We start from the raw sequence: 22,332 nt of genomic DNA on the forward strand, positions 1-22,332 counted from the left end.
ACCATTTTATAATGCAGTGTCATAAGGTCTTGAAATTCTAAAATACTTACAGTAGCTCATTCTGGTTTATGAAAACATATATTAATTAAATTATCTTTATCATAACACTCTAATGACAATGGTATGAAGTGCCAGTGTAATTACAAGATCCAAAGTCAATTACAGTAATATTGAATTGTTCTGTGGCAGACGTCAGACAGATTTGTGTAAGTAACTTGTCCATTAAAATCTTCAGAAAATGTAGTCCTTTGTCCTTGTCAAAAAAGGTCTCTGTTTTCACATCTATGGGTTTTCATCTGTGTAAGTTCTCATCCCCTCTGTCACCCTCATTTAAAGTAAGTGAAAGAAACTGTTTTTTCTGTTTAATTACTGGTGCAAAAATTATTGTTGATGATTCACAAGGACTTAGCTGCATTTCACATTTTATGAATAGGCAGGTTGTACAAAAGTATTTTTCCACAGATATTTATTTTAATTTGCTGGTCTTCTTCCTCTATGTCTTCATAATTACCGATATTTGATGTGCAGTTTTATATAACTATATCTAGTGTATCATTAAGTTAATATGTTCATCTCAGTGTGTCATGGTAACTCTGCTTATGTGTAAAATGTTTATGATACATGGTTCAAAAGTCACAGAGAAGAGAAAAATGTATAATCTCCAAAATAGCTTATCATTAGACAACAAAATGAGGATACGGCACTAAGTACACAACTAGCTGATCCCTCTAGAACTATGTGTCTCTAAAGCCAAGCTTTCTCAGTCTGCTCACATTCCTCATCCTATTTTACACCCCAGTACACAAGGGGGCAGTGGAGGGCTGTCTTGCAAATCACTTTTATCTGTTTCCAAATTACATCTGAGTGGAGTTTTTGTTGTTGTTGTTGTTGTTGTTGTTGTTTTTGCTTCTCTTGGTTTTGTTTTGTTGTTTTGTTTTGTTTTGTTTGATAATAAAGCTGAAAAGTAAAGGAGCAGAGCACCTGGGTAATAAGTTTAAAAGTAGCTCCTTAGAATTCACTTTAGTAAAGAAATGTCACAGCAGTGAAGAACTATGAGTCTCTTGTGGTGCAAATGGTACAGCACAGACTCATGGAGCATCTGTGGTATATAAGTGCCTAAGATAGGATGCGAAAGGGTCCAGTTGTGTATGTTAGGTATAGAGATGGTGGTAGTATGCTAGGATTTCTGTTTATATTAGAGCTCAAGATGGAGGCAGGATGCTAAAATGTATAATCGTCTATGTTAAAATTTAAGACTGAAATAGGACACTAATATCTACAGTTACATATGGGGTCAGAACATTTCAATATCTGTGAGCTGTCAATTCCTCATCATATTGTTTGGTGAACATCAGAAATTCAGAGAGAGCATCTCCAGTTCTTGGCAGTTATCGGGATTTTGTCCGTGCTGATTCCTGCAGTAGCGAAGGAAAAGGTCTCTCAGAAATCATATCATAAACAAGACGAATACTTACATTTATAATGCATATAATGCAGTAACATTGACAACAATGGTTCAATAGTATTACAAGTACATTTCAGATAATCATAAGACACCAAGCAGTATAAAGTCACCCTCATGTTTGTGAGCACCTTTCCAGATAAACATGGTTTATGTCTATATCATATTTATTACTTTTGAGGATCCATAAGACAGAACAGCCTCTGACTGTCACTGATGTTTGCACACAAACTAACAAGAACATGCTCAGCTGACTATGGGTGCTGGAATGTTATCCATGAAGAAATCAAGTACAAATCAATGACTTTGCTCAGTCAGTGCAAATTAGTTTTCCTCAGTAGATACCAGCTGCAGGATAGGCAGAGTGCACTAACCAATTATGGACACCTCAAGTGCTTAAATACAGAAAAAAATGTATTTATCCAGAGTAAATCATTATGAATCCCACAACACTGCCAATAAGCACACTGACAAGACTGTTTTGTGCACTCACCACCATTAAGTGGCCATTCTTGGCTCTGTACACCATTGACTCTGAGCCACTCTTGAAGTCCACAAATCCTTCTTTGCCTGGCTGAATGTCAAACCTTACACTGCAAACAATGACAATAAGAACAAATACTTTAACAAGTCATACACTGTAATTAATAGTGATGTAACCCATTTCTGGATATGTCAAAAATATCTGTGTTTGAGTGGAACAAATTCTCACCTTCCCTGCACTACTTTAACAATGCTGTGGTTGTTTGTGACCATGCATAATTTGGTCAAGGCCTCAAACAGAAAATCACACTGCAGGACCAGGTCCCCCTGTGTGAATTTAAAGAAATGATGGGTCAACAAAGAATGGTTTTAAATTATTATTATTATTATTATTACTATTATTATTATTATTGTTGTTGTTGTTGTTGTTGTTGTTGGCTTTCAATAATGCTGAAAGGATTTCCTTATGTTCACTGAATTAGCATTCTAATTTAACAGTCTGAACATTTGCAGGTCTGTAGACTGGGCACTTATTTTGATTAATATCGCAGACTAATTCCTGAATTTTGTGCTCGGAGAGCAGCAGAAAGCCTCACCTTTTGCCTTATTTCATCACAAGTGACATGTAGAATCAGGAAGTTGTCACTCAGGTTGCTGACAGACGCACCTGCCAAGGCAATTAAGAATGTGCTCAGAGAACTATAACTTGAATGAGTGTGGTTAAACTCATAAAATGTAAATCCTGTACCTTTTAGAGAAGAGTACTCCACTCTCTGTTTGACTTTGGCCTCCTCCACAAGGTAAACTGCTTCCTGAGTGAGAATGAGCTGTCTGAAGCGTGGGCGAAAACCATTCCTGTCATACTTAATTACTGGAACTCCATACTGGAGAGAGGCATGGACAGAGACAGATATGCCTAAAATTAAGTCTTCTTGTAATACGTATGCTGATTTTACTGGAAAACAAAACTGCATAGCTCAGTAAGACATTAATGGGTGTAAATCCACTTTCTCTAAGTACTCATGCTGATATGCAAAAGCGGAAAGTTTCGTGTTAGACTGAACAGGAAGTGAGTGTAAACAGGTTAATTACATCAATATGTCAGGTGACAGAGAGCAAACATTAAACTGTATGAGTCTTGTGAGAGTACAAACGGAACTTGTGCTACTAAGGTCACTGTTAGTGACTGAAACTTCAGCATGTTCTCAAAGATTTACTTTGTTGGTCCTATACTGCTCTCAGTATTACTTTGTTCCCTACTATTCTGTTGCTCTGACAGGGAAGTTCTCAACTTGATTCACAAAAGGTAACTGAGAGAAGCAGATGACTCTTAACTAACATACTGAATGTGACCATGTTTCTGAAGTTAAAACAATAACCTTACAAAGCAAAAAATATTTTGAAAAATGAGAGTAGTCCTTTAGTACCTTCATACCCTCTTGGCAAATCACCTGCAGGACTTTAATGTTTATGTCTTGCTCATCTAAGAGATAAAAAAAACTTTGAGTTAATTTGTTATTATCTCTTTCTGTAGCACCACATACAGTCTGGAACAGAAATTGGTACTTAAAATAAACAGTCTCTTACGTATCCTGGTGTCAGCGAAGGGTCTGCCCACACTGCTGGGATAGTTCTCTTTTTTGCCTCTGAACAAGTCACTGGTTAGGCCTTTCAGTTGCAGCTGATTATGACACCAAAAGTTTTTTCTGTTTTGTTTTGTGTTGTTTTTTGCTTTGCTTTAATTTAATATTTCCCATATGTTTCTCCATTAATATTCATTAGATAAATGAAATCATATTACATTCAGGATACAAATTTCAAATTATGATAGTACTACCACCAATGGTGTACTTTCATTTAAACTGAAATAAACATATAAGCAATTTGATGTCCAAGAGCATGTCATTAATAATATTGGTGGTAACATTCCTGGTAATACTGTTGGCATTAATGTATGCAGTAATAGTACCAGTAATACTGATGGAAATAATGGTAAAAATATTCAGTAATATTGTCAACAGGATCAAAAGTATGAGTTGTAATATAATTAGAAGTAACATGATTTAACATGAAGAAACATGGTTTTAAAAGTAATATTGGTGCTCTGATTGGTGCTCTTTTTGACATTACTATTGTCTGTTATATTGATAAGGGGACTAATGTATTATTGGTAGTATCACTGGCAGGTATATTGGAAGAGGTAGTGGTAATGTTGTTGATATTAATATTGGTAGTAGTACTTGTGCTCTGCGTTGTGCAGTGATCCCTCTGACGTATTTTCGCACCATGGTGCGCATATGCAGCTTCCGCAGCAGTTCTGAGGCCTATAGAAGACACACATGACTACATTTCAGTGACCTCGCAGGCAAACCCCGCTGATTTACACTGGTCAACAGGTTAGGCAAAAATAACTTATGCAAGATTTTGCATATGCTATAACGATATGCAGTTCTATATGGAAAAAGCTCAGTCATCTACTCAAACAGATGTTCTCACAGACATGATTGTGAGACTTAACCTCCTTCATAATAGGCGGTGGAGTCAACCAGGTTTTTTTGTCCAAAACACTTTTGGGCAGGTTTTCCTTCAGCCGTGTGAGGTAGTTGTTGCGGACGAAGGCCAGGTACTCAGAGTTGTCAAATGAGGCCGGCTGATTCCTGGTCATGAAGCCCTTTATAAACCTGGAAGGTATGGAAAAATATACTTTGTCATATTTGCAAATTGAACTCACATTCAGTGAATGCATTTTTTTCATCAAAGATGCAGATCTCTTACTTTTTGATGACTTTGACTGCCCAGGCCCTTCTCTCACGCTCCCGTCTGGCCTGCAGACCCCTCCAGCATGTCTCAATCTTTGTGGCTAATGAGAAAAGACAGATTGTCTGATCCAAAACATTGATGAGGAAGGGCTAAAATAACTTTCAGTATCTGTTCATGAAAGCAGATGTTTGCATCTCTTGTGCAGAATTGCATTATCAATATACCATTGCTATAGATAACTGAGCCAATAACAGTAGACACTGTACCTGCTTCTCTTTGTTTCAGATAGTCTCCTTTCACTCTGTAGCCCTTATATTTAGCTTGGATCCTTGTGGCTATAAGTTCAGTAAAAAGAATGCAAATTCATATACACATACATACATTTTAAAAATAAATGCAAGTAGTTAGCAAGCAGAGTTATCTTAAGTTAATGTTTATTTTTGTACCTATGAGCATGTTCATCTCTGTCATTTTTCTGTTTCACAGATTTTTGAGTATGTTCAGCATTGCTATTAACTGCAAAAACTAGTCAGTTTTCATATGTAATATATTTTTTTCAAAGCTTTACCCAGCTCATGTTTACAGACATCAAAAGCATCCTCAGTGGCAAAGAGAGTTCTTGGATGACGAATGAAGATTTTCGTCCTAAAACAGAAGAAAGGGCAAATTACTGAACTTCAGGTGATCTTGATCTTGATAATTCACAGGCAAACACCACCTGGTTGATTCTTAAAGCTGAAACAGCACCTGCCCAACTTGTACTCATTTGGTTTGTAACCCAAATATTTGACGAGCTTTTCCACTCCTTCTGCAGCCGTCCCTCTCCAGTGTGGCCAGGTGTCTGGGCAGAGTGGCTTATACCTGTACATATTGGGACACAGTTTAGAGAAGAGGTAACCTCTGCATAAAGCATGTAGTTTCCAGAGGGAAAAAAATTAGTTCAAAAATGAGTTAGATGGATATGTCCACTTTTTGGGTAACGTATCAGATATAATTTTTACCAAAAAAAAAAATCTCAAACTAGTAGCCTGAACCTGTGTGCTCTTGTCTGCATTATAGAATACACAGTGACATAACATTTCAGCATTACGTTATGTAATGCTAGGTTTGCTTTATTGCCTTCTGGAAAAGAATCATCATGTTGTCATCATGTCTTCACAATTAAAGCATGAACAGTCCTCCTCACACACATTTAACTCACAGTTAACAACTCAGTTAACAACAGCACTTAGTATGAAGAATTCTTTTACATTTCTTACATTTAGGGGTCATAAAATGCCAGGTAATGGAGCTCTTTTGTTTAGTTAAGACATCGTGTAGCTGATGTTCGAAGTAACTTTATATGTCTTAAGACTCTAATGACCAACTGTCCGTGTACCTTTGGAGGAAGACCTCGTATCGGCGTCTGTAAGCAAAGCCGGCACGTCGGACTCGCAGGTGTTCCATTAACCCCAGATACTTCACCTGATGTCTCACTGTGACATCATCAAAGCGACCTGTGGGAGGAAAGGCAGGTAATTAACCAACCAAACATTCTAAAACATTCAGTAGATTCACACATCACTTAGGTGCTTACAGTTGTCAGCTGGGCTCGAGAGGTCAGACCAACCCCCTTTAACAGTCGTGTAAGGTCAAGAGCTCACCTGACTGCTTTCCTTCATTGGGTTTCAGACAGCGAACATACCACGGCTCCTTCGACATCAGAATCTCAGTGAGTCCTGCAAGGCTATTCTTGAACTGGGTAGCCACCTGGGAAGTTACATAATTTTGACTCAGGTTAAGAGTTCCAAAAAAATTTACAAAAATTTTATAAAGGCTTCAAATGAAGGCCTAAATAGTAAGACTTTACAATAGGTATCAATTGACTAACAAGAACCAAGCCCACAGTCAACACTTACTAGTGAGTAAACAAAACATTAAATGCCTTTGTCCCTGTTACATAAGCCAAAATCTACAAACTGACAAATATTATGCTTATTGTTCTGCCTTTACAAACTTTTACAACCTGAAGTCGCCAACACTGTATAGGCGACATAATGCACAACCATAGGAAAAAATAATTGATCATTTAAAGCATGTTTATTATCAAATAAAACAAGAAATAAGTGATTTCTGCGGTCATTTTTGGAGAAAAAAAATTGAGCGGTTTCAAAATAGTCCCACTGTAGTCATTTTTCTTCAGTAAAAAATACCATAAAATTGCTAGTGATATCTATTAATAAATAGAATTAATTTGGACCTCTGATTAAGGAAATTAGGAACAATTAAGTAACATGAACATGTTATTAGTCAAGGTGTTTCTCCTCTGGGTGTAACTGCAGTTGAGGGAAACTCCCTCATGATCTACCGTCTCTGGCCTCCTCTTACTATCCGGTTCAGTGGTAGGGAAACAGTGCCTGATAATGGGATTCTTAGACTGATGCATAACCTAAAGGAAAACAATGATATATAGGTGACAGAATAAACACAAAATAAATTGAGCAAACAAATCACATCACATATCTGCACAAGCTCTACACCATAGATCTGATTGTGCACCTACATCTTTGATGTTCTTATATAGGAGGTCATTGTTTTTATCCAGGAATCCTAAGAGGAGAAAGTAAACAGTTTGATACTGTACTCATCCCAAAATATAACTTGACAAAATAAAACTTATTGTAATTAGCATGATGTTACTAATTTTCACTTTGTGTGAACAGCATCAGTTATTACATTACATGTTTACCTGTTGTTTAAATAACCTGATATTGTCATTTACAATTAGCACAAATAAATACACTGCAGTAAATGCACTCCAAATACAATGTAAATAGTAATATGATGCATGCTAATGATAATTCTGTGCAAGTACCATCTGCACTGAAAGAAAAAAAAAAGACAGAGAGGAAGCTCTAATAGAGCTCTCTTTTTATTGAACATAAATTCTTCTACTTGCCTAGAACACAGTAGGTCACCTCTCCTGCATAGTGTAAGAGTCTGAACTCCCCACGTCCCAGAGTCTTACGGGTCTTTGGGTCCGCAAGCTTGTGCCTACATACAAAAATAGCTATGGTTTTATCCATAATCTACATTCATTTCAGTAAATACATATCATCCTAAAGTTGTTAAACCATGAGTACCAAACAAGAAAACAACTTTAGAGAGTGATGTAGTGCAATGCTGTACACAGGCAGACAGTATATATATATATATTTAGAGGGATATTTTAGTGTGTTGGAAGTGCAGAAACAGATATTTCAAATTGTTAAATAAATTGATTCAAACTGAATTTAAATGATTGTGCTGAGTTGAGGAGAAGGACAAAGCCTTTTACCTCTCTTCCTCCATCTCCCCCTCAGTATATTCTGTGTATTGACAAAACTCACGTAACAAAATGGGGATGACCACACATGTTCTCCTCCAGTTTCTCTAAGAAAGTCATATCTGTAGCTCCTCCAGGACGGAGACACTCCTCATCCTAGGATCAAACATACAAGTCATCTAACCTAAGGTTAAGTAGAGCAAAACTGTCATTTTTATCCTGCATCAGATGTTTTAAGAAGGCTTTTGGTGCTGTTTAACTTGAGGACATTATATTCCAAGAGTCTCCACGTGTCTTTTGCATCTAAATCATAAAATACAGCTTAAGTGTAATCTTAAGTGTACATTTCAGAATGTGCTTGAGTATGTTTTTAAGTGTTAATTTGAGAATGCATTTGAGAATATATCTGAGTATGTTTTTAAGTGTTAATTTGAGGGTGTGTTTAAGAATTTTAAGAGTTTTCAGCACTGTATTTTGGTGTATGTTGGAGTCTACTTTCACCAGTATTGAGATGATTCCTCTATGTTTCTCCTCCACCAGGTCACAGATGATCTTATTGTTGAAGTATGGCACGGGCTCCCACTGCAACACACCAGCATATTGAAAAATGGGACATGAAACTTGAGCACTACATTTTTATTAAAGAGGACTTGTTTGAGTGAGGTAACACAAGTATTTTTTTTGGTTGTTTAGTCTTTTGAATTGAATACATCAATCAGTTATGTGTAACGCAGTATGCTAAAAACAAGACCGTCCAGATGAATATTTTCAGTTACTTTTATTCATTTATTATCTAAGAACATAAGAATTAAAAAGAACATGTCTTGTTGATTGTGGACAGTTTCAGTCTCTTGATTATTTCCATTTGAGACAGGTTGCTGATTAATAAAAATCATGGCTAATAAAAACAGATTATGGCCTCCAAATAAGGTGACATAACACATACTTTCAAGTTTTCAACACTGCACATGAAATAATAAATAGAGTATTCTAAACTATAGAATAAATTATCATGTAAATTGGATTATTTTATGAAGAATCAGTAGTGAAATAATACACTTATTATTAATAAAATGGATAATGTGTAATGACCACTTGTAATAATGTGAGTGATATAATTTACCTCAATTCCTTCCATCTCATACTCTTCCTGCTCCGATTTGAGAGTGAGTTGGATAAAGAGCTGTTGGAGTTTCTCATTGCAATAGTTTATACAGAACTGTTCGAAGCTGAGGACCACATGACCAGAAGGTTAACAAAGTGTTTGGTCACCATCAAATCACACTGAAATGTGTTAAATCCGGATTATACTTTAACAAGGAAAATGTTCTCATTCGTGTATATTTGAAAAAAAGGATCAAAACCTACAACCAGTATGACTTTTAATTAATGAATGTGTTCCTATTTGGATGGAAGACATCCAAATTAGACTATTTTTGCAAAAACAAGTGCACTGCCAGTCTCTACAGAGATACACACTCGCATTAAAAATTAAGACACAACAGGACTACCTCCTCTCACCTGTTTACCTGGAACACTTCAAATCCATAGATGTCCAGCAGACCAATCACTGTTTTCCTGGTTGAATCCTATGATAACAGAACCATGCACGCACTCCAGTACTCCAGGTTTCTTTTACTTTGACTAGGATCCTTATAAGATACACTCATAAAATTTGTGAGAATACATGTGTTGGTCATGCATACTGTCCCTTTTAGTGTCATGTTCTGCGGAAATGATCATTCATAAGGTATTTTTTTAAATGGTCAGTGCAAGATTCGTTACTGATACATACATAATTGTCTTCACTGGATTTATGACAAAGTTTATGATAAACTTGAATTGTCAAGCTATATAAGTAAAGATTCTGTTTGGAGATTGAGAAATACTTTTTGCTAATACCATATAACTTGCCTGTATTCACTGAATGGAGCTCTCTGGAGATACAGAAACTTACTCTGTTTGCTAATGACTCATTGATCTTGTTGACCAGCCAGGTAAAGGTGCGTCCATAAATGGCTTTGGCTAGAGCATCTCTGGCATATATTGCGTGATCTACAGTAAAGGGGCTCAGCACCTACCAAATCACAAAGGTCAAACTGTCAGAGGTGAACTCTCACAGGGCAATTCATTATACTCTCATAAATGCTGCATCAGAGTGCTTTAGTCACATATGCATTCTCATAGACCAACAACCTGAGGTCAGACAAACTATGTGACCTCTCCCTTACCTCCTCTGCTTTGGCCTCAATCTTCCTGTGTGTTAAACCTTCCTGCAATACTGCTGGAAGGATTCCCAGCAACTGATGAGACAAGCAATAACATGGCTTAGTTCTTGTTTCAAATGTTCCAACTGTTAACTGACACATTACTCCATGTCCGAGTTGTGATGTAGTGCAATGCTCACAGAGCTACAGTGCTCTTTTCTGAGAGTTAAAGCCAGCAGGCAAAAAATAACTGTACTACAGTTTACAACAGCTTACCAGAAATTTTCAGACAAGATGTCCCTAAAAAATATGAGAAGCACCAATCCTAATTTGAAACTGTTAAACTTCATTTTAGATTAACTCAGATGTTATATTTTTAATGTGTAGCCTTTATCTATATAACTTAAAAGGACAAAGGACACATGGAAGGATGAAAGGACAGACCGAGTATGAACTTGATCAAATGACTATACAATACCTCCAGACAGGTCAGAAGTGTACACATGTCCTACCTTTGACAGCCAGTGTATCTCTGCGCAGCTGTTCAGAGAGGCATAACCACAGAAATTGGCTTCAAAGTGGACATTCCCCAAATGGAGGACACTGGCAGTGATTGCAAACAGGTGCTGAATGAGAGGAGAGTGAGAGGAATAGATTCTTAAAGGATCCCAACAGCCCAGCAATTAGAGAGTTGCTGGTTTACTTTCTGAGCATAACTGCTCTTTGCTGATGTTTCACTGAACAAAAAGTTTAACCCACAGGCTGCTCCAGAGATACAGGGCTTGGACAAAACAATGGAAGCACCTTGTTAAATAACAGTTTTATTATTTAATACTGAGTTGGTCCTCCTTTGGCAGCAATAACTGCTTCAATACATTGAAGAATAGATTCATACAACTTTTGGACAGTGGCTAAGGGAATTTTAATCCATTCCTGAAGCAATCCTGTTCCAGCTCTTTCAGAGATGAAGGTCGAAGGAAGTGGCTCCTTACTTGCTTCTCCAAAATATACCAGACATTTTTGATTATGTTAAGATCTGGTGATTGTGGGGCCCAATCCAAGTGTTCAGCTTCACTGTTGTGCTCTTCATGTCAGTCTTTAAAGATTTTAGCAGTGTGAATTGGCGCATTATCGTCTTGAAAGATGGCATCACCGTTTGGAAAGAGTGTTTGGTCACCCAAAACTGACAAATACTCTTTAGAGGTAATCCTACCATGCAGTGCTAACACAGCACCAAGAGAATTCCACAATATTGCAGCCCAAACCATTACAGAATTGTCTCGGTGCTTAATGGTTGGGGCCAGGAAATTGAAATCAAGGGCTTCTTTTGGCTTCCTCCATACATAAATTCGTCCTGAACAAGGCAAAAGCGTGAAGGATGATTTGTCAGAGAAGATGACATTCTCCCACTGGTCCATTGTTCACTTCTGATGGTCTTTGCACGATTTTAGGTGTTTCGAACATTGATGGGGGAAAGAAAAGGTTTGGCAATGGCAGCCCTTCGATGGTATCCAGCTGCATTGAGCTCTCGACGGACTGTTTTGGCTGATACTGGGTTAGCAAGATGTTGGTTTAGCTCACTTTAGTAGCTGTGGTTCTGTGATTTTTTGACACAATGTGTTCTAGTGCTCTGCAGTCAGGTTCACAGAGTTTTGGCTTCCGTCCAGAGTTACGTTTCCCAGAACTAGTTTTTCCTAGTTTTTGGTATGTCATCACTACTTTAGAAACAGTTCCTCTTGATATGTTAAACAGCTCAGCAGTTTTTGTGACTGAAGCACCAGCCATTCATGCTCCAACAATTTGTCCTCTTTGGAAGTCTGAAAGGTCACACATTTTGACTTATACTAATACGCAGACCTCTACAGAAAGAAAAATCTTAGGTAATGCATAAAGCACAGGATGTCTGCAGTGCATATTCATCAGAATTATATATCACTGGGAATTGTATTAACGTCTAAATGTCAACAAATTTATAGGTCTTGAAATACCACGTGTTTCCACTATTTTGTCCAAACCCTGTATATGTAAGTTTATGTAAAATGTATATGTGTAGGCCTATATGTGTATCTGTATTGACTGACTTTTTGTCAGTAGTGATGTTTCAGAGGCCAGACATTTCACCTCACCTCTATATCACTCTCACTGAATTCTATGACAGAGAGAGCTTTTCGCACTGTCTTCCAATCGCTGTTGTCATTGATGGAACTCACTTTGGCACACTGTCCCTGAAGGCCACAGAGGAAAGTAAAATAAATTCATCTTACAAATTAGGACTCGTGTCTTTGACCACCCTGGCTCTAGTAGATAATCTAACTCCTCTTACCTGAACTAAGAACCTGTACTTCTGACAGTCTCTCTCTAAGCCCAGCCAGCGTAGGAGATCCTCTTCTCCTCCTTCAACTAACTGGTAAAATATGTGGAAGTTCCTCTCTCCATGGTTTTGGTGGACAACTCTGGACTTTTCCAAAAGGTAGCTAAGGATGTGTCCACCAACTGCTGCTCCCTGTGAAGGAATGGCTTCAGTAACTATCCTTCTGTGTATTTATTAGCCAAAGAGAAAATGTCCAGCTGTCCATCTATTATGTCATAACTTTCCCATTCTGTCTAATTCTTATACAGTAATTGTCCCTTAGTCTGTCTGTCAGTACTATAGAGTAACTGTCCCATTGTCTATCTGTTGTACAATAACTTTCCCACTGTTTTTTTTATTGTATAGCAAGTGTCACTCAAGCTATGTATTACACATTAACTGCCTCTCCTTCCCATTGTTATTTTTTGCCCTTAGTTACACTATGTTTTTTTTTTTCATTTACCCGATGGTCAAACTGGATGTCCATGTACTTGCCAAACCTGCTTGAGTTGTCATTTTTAAGAGTTTTGGCATTTCCAAAAGCCTGTAAAATTGAAAAGAACCACATAATATGTTAATTGTTTTCAAATATATTGAATAAAATTGAAGAACAATCTATCTATCTATCTATCTATCTATCTATCCATCTATACATCTCTTTTGATTCTGCAAGTGTCATATAAGAAATTATTTCAGAAACTATCTTTTACAGACTGAGACATTAATGGCCAAATGTTGCAGTCAGTGAAACTGCTCTCATGAACTGAAACCTTTGTTACTTAATGTTCTTCAGTCTGCTTTCACCTAGTTTGGTATGTCTAGTTCCCTGTACTCTCTATGTCCCGCCTTTGCACAACCCAAAGCAATGGTGAGAACACACACATGCAAAGTCAATCACCGCTTATTTTCATATGCCACTGCACAAGCATTTCCACAGGAACATAGCATGTATGGAGGTCAGTGCTATTTCCCTGGAATCAACCACAAATGTGCAGAAACCCTAGTAATGCCAGGAGTCACTTAAGGTCACTGACGGGGAATGTGCTCTGTCCTGTTTACCCTCCCAGAACAAGGCCCGTCATGTTCTTATTAACGTCTGTCCTAACTGGTTTTTGAATGCATTGTAGTTTACCACTGCACCAACAAGGTTATTTTGAATATTTTTCCATGGCATTTAGGTAGATTTAAAAACACGTGCCTACATGTAATTCACACAAATCTCACAATGTCTGTCCTTTGTCAAGAGTGGAAGAATACTTTTAAGTCCTTACCTCCAGGACAGGGTTGGAAAGAAGCAGTCTGTCTCGGATGTTGTGCAGTAGTGTGGTACTCGGGCAACTAACAGCATAGAACTGCAGCACTTTTTTCGAGGCTTCAGTCTTGCCTGCACCACTCTCTCCAGAGATGAGGATGAAGTGGTTATTGGTCTCGGATACCATTGTCCGGTAAACATTGTCAGCGAGCGCATAACTGGGGTGGCATCAAAATATGGTGGATCATACACAAAATATGGGCAAACCATTTTGTGTATATTAATAAACTTGTCATACAATGTCATTCAGTTAATGTCATTTTAAAATCAGTCCAGTCCTGTTCCTTTTCCTATGCCTTCCCCCATGTAGCATTTTCCAATAATTAAGATATTAAAACCCACTGCCAGATAGCTAACCCAACAAGCTGCAGTGGCCAACATAGCCTCATACATCGGAAAGGATGTAGTATTTGCCAAAAGACTGATTAAATTAAGCTCATGCAGTGTCCCTTACAATTTAATTTATTCTGATTGACAAAAAAAAAAAAGTACTCACATGTGTGGTGGCAACTCAAAAAAGTTAACTCCCATGTAAATGTCCATTTGTTTCTTAGTGTATATACCCAGCTCTTTATAGGGATTAACTGACACCAGGAGAGTCCCAATGTAGGTCTGGAGAGAGAGAGAATATAGAACACGTATGGGAAAAACATTTTCTGTTCAGTAATCAGCTACCTTAATTACTAACAAAGCGTCAGTGGAGTGGGGTGGGAATTGCAGGAAGCAGTGGCAAATTCAAGACAAGTTCTTCAATGTTGAAACTGAGGGTTTTAAATCACCAATCCATTTTTCATTAGTGCTAGATTTCACTGATTTATTGGTCCCTTTCTTCCAAAGACCTTGGATCTATGGACTTATGCATTTCAGAAATGCAATAAAATTTCTACTTGTCCTTCTCCAGCATGAATCCTTTGCTTTTGCACAACCCATTCCACCAGTTTGCTCTCTGAGCGAATGAACTGGAAAGCACAGGACAATGAGACAAGTCCTACACATTCCAACTTTAACTTACTACAGTCATAAGTAGTAGCATAAGTAGTATCTGGTACCAATTTTATTAATGGAACTGCTACCAGAGACACAACATTTGCTTGGTGCAAAGATTTATTATTCATAACATATATGGAAATATCTTAAAACATAAATTAATACATTGTAATTTTCAATCTCATGGGTCTTTATTTTATTACTGCAGATTTAAGTTCCAGATTTTCATTGTCCCTGTTGTGTCTTGTTGAGGCCCAAGGGAACTGGACCAGTGTGAGTAAAATTAGATTCTGATCGAGTTTCAAACACTATTTTTGAATCATTTAAGTATTTTAGTCAATTCCATGTCAAAAACATGACAAGACTGTAATAGTTCTGTTCCACTTTGTTCCCTGTCCACTTTATTTCCCTTTTTCACTCAATGATCGCTGAAAGGAGCATGTGTACGATGAAGAGATAAACAGCCCAATGTCCATGTAAAAGGGGACAGGACTCACATAAATGAGGTTTTCATGGAACCGTTTCCTAAGGTTCTCCAGAAAGGCACTCTCACTGGTGTAATTGTCCAAGAGCACAAAGTCCTGGAGTCCCACACGGTCCCTGGCCATCAGAGAGCCTTCCATCTCCCGGAGGATCCGATTACAGCGCTCCTCCAAACTCTGCAGAAAATTCAGATGTGGAGTATGTGAAAACAACGTGATACCTACCTAGATTCATTAAGTTAACTGTTTTCACTTGACGATGGCCAGATTCAGTCATACCACTACATCACAATCACTGGACAGTCAATACTAGACCATCAGAGCTTAATCAATGTGAGAACAAGGCACTGGACAGAACAGTTGCACCAAACCAGATGATATAGCTTCACATGTAACAGAGCACTTTTAAGAAGTGAGACATTGCTATAACATATGTATTTTTTAAATTATTCAATCACCATCTTGTTTGTTAACATTTTAGAAAACACTCTTCGTTATCTTTGTGTCCTATTTCCACCAGTTGTCTCCATTATCTGTACATAAGAAAACAGTTATGGTATGTATTGCATTGCAATCTGTCATTCACATTTGCTATCACCTCCTCCTCACTGTGTTCTCAAAATCTCTGGCTCCATCCTGTCTCCAGCCACAGGGACACAGGGGAAATGGCCTTGACCAAAGCCCCCCCATTTCGACTGTCTAGAATTTTGAATTCCTCATCTGATCTGCTTCCTCCAGAAGAGCAGACAATCTCTTATTTGTTGTTTAGGGGAAAGGGCATATGTCACCCTCATTTATGGTAAAATGAATAAGTAATCTCTTCCTGTAACATTCAAAATGACACTGATCCGACCACACTGGTAATACTGTATTCTGTGTATTCATGTACATGTAAATTCACTGAACTTTCAAATTGATTATTATTAGCAAGGTAAAGTATTCATATATCTCCATGTCATGTTGTTACAAAACTTTGCCACATGCCTGTTCTAATAATTGATCTTACTCTCTAAACAAACAATTAATGGTCTTATTCTTGTGAAGTCTCTTTCATTCTGTGGAAAACTGCATCATCACAAACTACACCATAACCAGTCAGTGGCATCGAAACAGAATATTTTAATATAAAATATTTATTTGAAAAAAAAAAAAAAAAAAAAAAACACGGTGAAGAAAGAAAAAGATAAAAGATAGCCAGCATATTCATTCATTCATTCATTCATTTATTCATTCGTTCCTTCATTCATTCACTACAATGGATACAGTAAATTAAATCTCTGTCTTCATCATTATACACATGCCACATTCATTTGTTCCATTCACATTTGGTTCTCAATAAGTGACACTGAATTCAGTCCAGACAAAATCAGCATAGCATACTTCAGTCAATTTCGTCTGGTACACAGGCAACTGAAGTCGTGCTTTTCAAAATTTTACATTTGTTATTATCATCATATTCATATGTTCTTTAGGAAATATCAAAATCTACAGTCTACAAATGTCAATAAACTGATACACCATTGTATCTCTAAAATATAATCTTCAGTGTAATAAATTTAGCAAAAAAAGTGCCTTTAATCTTCTCACACTCATGAGATTAATTTCAAGCTTTAATATTTTCATCTAAGTGTAGAGTAAGAAGGGAATTCTCTACCTGAGTGAAGATGCACCTCCAGGACACTCTCTCTCTCTTGCACTTGCTTTCTCTGTGTGTAATCTAATCAACTTCTGTGAGCATTTGTGACTATTTTAATAACTTTGTACAACAGGAAACACTGACATATTCCTCCTGTGGCCTTCCACAACAGGAAGTCATTAATAATGAGACAAAGAGAGTGAAAAAAATGACTTGAAAAGGAAGATGTGCTGACAGTGTGTGTGTGTGTGTGTGTGTGTGTGTGTCCACTGTAAATGTACATGACCTTAAACTGTATCAATCTAGTCTGCCATTGATTGGCCGTAATAGTTATTTTACTAGCAAACACAACTTTCTAATTTTGTCCGCTAAAGTAAACAATATTTGTGCTAGTATTGTTTACATTTTTAAATCTCTTGCATTTGCATTAATTAGTATAGTAGTTCCAGTTGCGTAACCAAAAAGAAAACACACTGGAAAATGTTTTGCTAACTCAGACAGTCTCTATTATTTAGCATCCTGCTCTGCTCTCTTTTCCCTCTGTCTCTTTTTTGTTTAAACGAGCAAATAAATTGTAGTTGCTGAAGATCACCACATTTGATACCTCTCGTACATCTTTCCATTTACAACCCATTTCTTGGCTGTCCCAAATTTTAATACTTCAGTTTAAATGTACTGAAATGTTCTTTGTAAATCAAACTACAGTTACTTTTCCTGAAGATTATGGTTGTCTCAAAGTGGAGTTTCATTCTGCTTTTAAAGATGTACACTTTTCATTACTTACGTGCTACGTCTTAACCCATATATTGACTTCATTTTCATACACTCAGGTAATCACGACGAGTCATTTTGTCTAAAAACAGATTAATTCCTCTGAGCATAACCAACCACATCAGAAATGTCAGTCCATTTAGCTCCTTTACTTGGTATAGCCATGTATGTATCAACCACGGTCAAGTGCTGTCAATCTCTATTGGGGTGTGTTATTAGCATACTTCCAGGTCATCTTTTTTTTCTGCTGCATTTAAAAGAAAAAAAACAGCTCAGGAAAATGCCTAATTTTGGGCTTCATTTGGTGGGACACTAAGGACAGGAAATCTCACAAATCTCAGGTCATCTGAGGAAATATGGGCCAAGGGCACATACGCAACAACTTATCACTTCTGTGCTTCAGCTCACCCAGCTTTACTGATAACGTTTCCCAAAAAGACACCCACACACACACACACACACACACACACACACGCACACACATACACACCACCAGAAACATTACAGAAGGGAATAAGACAACAGCAGCCACTTAGGTCAGAAGTCACATAATGTCCTCATAAGACCATGAGCTGTGTGCCAGGCAAGGAAACAATAAGGCCCTTAGTAAGTTCCATCCCTACAATCTCAGGGTTGTGTTATATTCCCAACACACACTCACATGTCTTACATAGACCCAAAGAGGGGACCTTATGCTACTCTTCGGAAGAGGGATTTTCCTTTTGGGATTTTTCCTTGAGGTATGTTCGCTGTGCTGACAGACAAAAGCAAGGCAGTGTGATGAGGAGACTGTTTATCTGTACCTGAACCATTCTCATTAGATGCCTCTTCTTTTCTTGTGTTAGATGAAAGTTCAAAATACCATCCAACTCTCTGTCACTATATATGACTATTCAACCATATGGAGGTAATTACACGGTTACAGAGTTTCATTTTATGGTCATTTGGGAGCCAAGACTGTTAAAATGTTAATATCTTGCATATAAAGAGGCCTAAGTTTCTGACAATGCACAAGTGTTTAACAGAATAGAGTATCAGTCTAGTTTGTGACTGAACATCCCAGAGTTTCAGAAGAGTGAGAGACAAGACACCTGAACTTAATGGCAGGCTCAAAAGAAAGAGGAAAGTCTATCTGACCTGGAGACCATCTGAGAGGCCAGTCTTTTGTCCAGTCTTCCCACTATGGCAACTGATCCAGTTACTACACACACACACACACACACACACAGAGTGGCCTACATCCTCTCAGAAAATAGCCACAGGCCAGCACTGCAGCTGAGTGAGAGTGAAGCGACCCTTGACTAGTCTTACCAGTATGACTGGACTTAAGGACTGCATTGATCTGTCTGTGGTCTAGACTGTCTCTAAACTAGTCTGTCTCCAAGCCAGTCAGTTTTTAAACTAGTCTGTCTCTGAACTAGTCTGCCTCCAGGCTTGTCTGATTCTGGACAAGTCTGTCTCTGGTCCCATCTTTAGACCAAAAGTCTAAAGATGGGACCAGAGACAGAGACAGCAGCAGTAACATCACATCAGAACATCTTCTATGCTCAGTATTTCATTCACAGGCTTCCATTAAACAGGTGTAATACTGTCAAGGACAGTACTTCAGACATGTTATAGTCTGATCTCACTACAGAATCAAACAAAACTGTGGTAATATGAGAGGCTGAATAACATAAAGCCATGTGCAAGTCATAACCGACTGAACGTTAAAAACATGACAACCAAAACTTCGTAACAACTTTTCTCATTCAAAGGAATACTGTCTGAGAATTGATGAGCTGTTTGACTCAGACAATGCAATACAGGGACAAAAAGTACAGCACAAAGGCTATAAAGCAGTAAACGAAAATACAACAGTAACAGCGAACAGGGTTTTGCTTATCAAAAATCTCCTATCATACTTCAAAATCAGTTATCAAATGTTTAGAAACAAGAACTGCAAATGAGCTCCAAAAGTAAGCTAAAAATTCCTCCTTCTCTCAATTTAGTCCAAACAAACAGACACACACTCAACTAGCCATGTGAAATTACCTCAGTATCCATATTCACAATATGTCCAATACAGTTTTTATCATGAGATTCTGTCCCTGTATTCAGGTGCCAGTGGTTTGATTGCATGTCCGAGCTTTAGTAGCCTCTTGGTCCTTCCATGATAAATCCTGACCCGCGGTAGAAAAAAATCCTTCCTGTCCAAACAATGACCTGCTCTCCTGTCAAAACGGGGACCTGTGCAATAAAGAGCCAGTTTCTAGCCACTTGGGCTGCTGAATCATTCATAGACCTGCAGGCAGGAAAAGATCTCATTCAAGGCTTTAGCTAAGCATCCACTACCCCACCACGGGTAACACAAGGCTCAGGAAACCCGACACGCCGCAAGCTTCCTCTCTCATCTCCTCATCTCAACGACCCCCACACCCCATCCAATACACAAAATTACAACGCTGGGGTCCAGTTACTGATCTTTGATTAGGCAGATCCATTTCAAACTAATTACAAACCACTCACTGATGCTGCTATGCCGTAAAGTTACCCATCATTTAACACGCCAGTGCATCTGCTATCACTTCTGCTCAGCAAGTGGTTGATATAAAGTAACTGGCTGGTTTTGAATGATGTGAACAGTATGTGCTAAAATACTTATTTCTGTAAGACCTTTGCTATAACAGATCTGTTTATCATTCTTGGAGGAAACACTAACAGGATGTTGTTGTGGAACATGTAATACGGTCCTCTCATTCAGTCTGTTTAAATGTTAAAATTGGGTGCCCAGAAAACATCAGCAGAACCATCTCACATAACAGTCATTGTAATTAAGACATGGGCTTGGCAATTAGCACGACACAGCAGTAAGGAAGAACCATCATCAGAGGTCTAGTGTTTAATCCACTCCACCTGACCTCACACCCCCAGTCTACCCTCCCAATCCTAACTACTGAATGCTTTGCACCCACTCCACTCAGTAGTCAAAGGGATTGATTTCCCAATAAATATTTCATGTTGACAACAGTAAAGACATAATAGTAATGCTCTCGTCATTATATAGTTTTTTCAATTCAATTCAATTCAATTCAAACAGCAATTCTCTCCTTTCCCTTCTCCTTCTCGTTTAAAAGCTCCTGTTTTTAAATCTTGCTGTAGCTTTGTGTAGAGCTTACCCCATGCTTGGCTTGTATAGGTTCTCCTAAGACTGCTAAACAAAGCATAGCAGACCCTTGTGGGTTTTATATTCTCTGTGTTTCTGGGAGGATTAATGCAATTTTATTGGACGACTGCTCAAGATTGTTACCTGTGTGAGCGCAGCATAAGGAGAAAAAAAATTGACCATTTGTTGGGAGAATGATGTGGCCCCTTTATGATGTCTCAGACACATTGTATATTTCCAAACTGTGCATTAGAAAACTCATGCCTGTGTAAAACTTTATGCTTAAAATAGTTTCACGTCATAACTCAAACTAAGTAAGTTAGTAGGTTGCTTTAGTAGGTTGTGAGAATTCACTAAAACTTAATGACATTAGAATGTCAGGAAATTTAAAGGACACTGAGGATATAGTGATCTGACCAATTACCACACAGCCAGTTTCAGTGGACAGAAAGGCCAGAAAAACACAGGATAGCCGTATCAATATTCATGACTTCAGTTTGTATCTGTGAACTCTCCATTCATTTCATTCCTTATTTAGAGCACACACTCCATGACAGATCACCCAGGACTCTCACAGACACACAGGACGAATGCAAGATGTGCAGTTGTGCTTTCTTGTGAAATCATAAGAGTCAATGAAAGGAAAAAAAATAAGAGTTGTGAATGAATTATGACATATTTGTTGACTAAATGCTCAGAGGGTTTAAGTCAAAAACTGTGAAAGTACCTAGATTTATGCTACATGTTTAACTGTAAGAATGCTCAGTGTAGCTACAGGCCATTACAATACAGACTGCGTTCCCTTTTGAATAAATTTAGTACTAGATAAAAAGACACAGCAATTTTTTAAAGTGGAAAGTAATGGTTATAAATGAAATGCCAGAAAATCATGCTGAAATTATACTCCTTCAAATCCAGTCAACAAATGCAGTAAAATAACAAACGGATCTTACCTTGGAATTCATGACTTTGACTTATAGTAAACAATGTTGTGTACCTCTTCGAATCCTGGTTAGCACATCTTCATCAGGTTAAAGCCTTGAGAAAATTATCACTTACAGTGATTCTTGGAGATGTACAGGAGTTTCAAAGAAGAGAGAGAGAGAGAGAGAGAGTAGATCTTAAGTGTCCTGAATCAGGACACTGCTTACTAGACCTACAGAATCTGGATTTATGGACATCCCACAATGCAACAGCACTTGGTGTCATAGTGTCCTAATTTTCAGTAGCTGGCCTCATTCCCAAATGCTACAGGCACACTACACCATCTCTGTTCTAAACATAATGCTATCATAGCAACAGGCTGAGTATCACAAAGAGAACAACTTCAGTCACTCACTCAAACTCATTCACGCATACATGCACATGCACACTCACTCACTTCACTCACTTGCTCAGCCACCTACTCACACACTCTCTGTCACAAAAAACAC

The 22,332-nt window shown here is 37.9% G+C and overlaps 1 protein-coding gene across 1 annotated transcript; it reads right to left on the minus strand.

Annotated features, from left to right (window-relative positions):
* Positions 1–25: 25 nt before the first annotated feature.
* Positions 26–17,048, minus strand: myo1hb (myosin IHb). Its single transcript, XM_030785771.1, has 32 exons — positions 17,002–17,048; positions 15,363–15,524; positions 14,375–14,490; positions 13,838–14,036; positions 13,030–13,110; positions 12,540–12,719; positions 12,343–12,441; positions 10,729–10,842; positions 10,241–10,312; positions 9,967–10,086; positions 9,531–9,598; positions 9,133–9,238; positions 8,511–8,591; positions 8,074–8,165; positions 7,644–7,738; positions 7,248–7,294; positions 7,053–7,133; positions 6,349–6,454; positions 6,084–6,201; positions 5,453–5,566; positions 5,274–5,350; positions 4,972–5,040; positions 4,721–4,805; positions 4,464–4,626; positions 4,186–4,269; positions 3,533–3,626; positions 3,373–3,428; positions 2,694–2,829; positions 2,542–2,612; positions 2,175–2,272; positions 1,956–2,055; positions 26–1,415 (listed from the first exon to the last, which is right to left on the minus strand). Exons 2-32 carry the CDS (start codon positions 15,486–15,488, stop codon positions 1,389–1,391), a joined length of 3,075 nt encoding a protein of 1,024 aa, XP_030641631.1. The 5' UTR covers positions 15,489–15,524; positions 17,002–17,048; the 3' UTR covers positions 26–1,388.
* Between the last annotated feature and the right edge of the window lie 5,284 nt (positions 17,049–22,332).

The sequence above is a fragment of the Chanos chanos genome, chromosome 10 (assembly GCF_902362185.1).
Source record: "Chanos chanos chromosome 10, fChaCha1.1, whole genome shotgun sequence".
In the NCBI taxonomy this organism is placed as follows: Eukaryota; Metazoa; Chordata; class Actinopteri; order Gonorynchiformes; family Chanidae; genus Chanos; species Chanos chanos.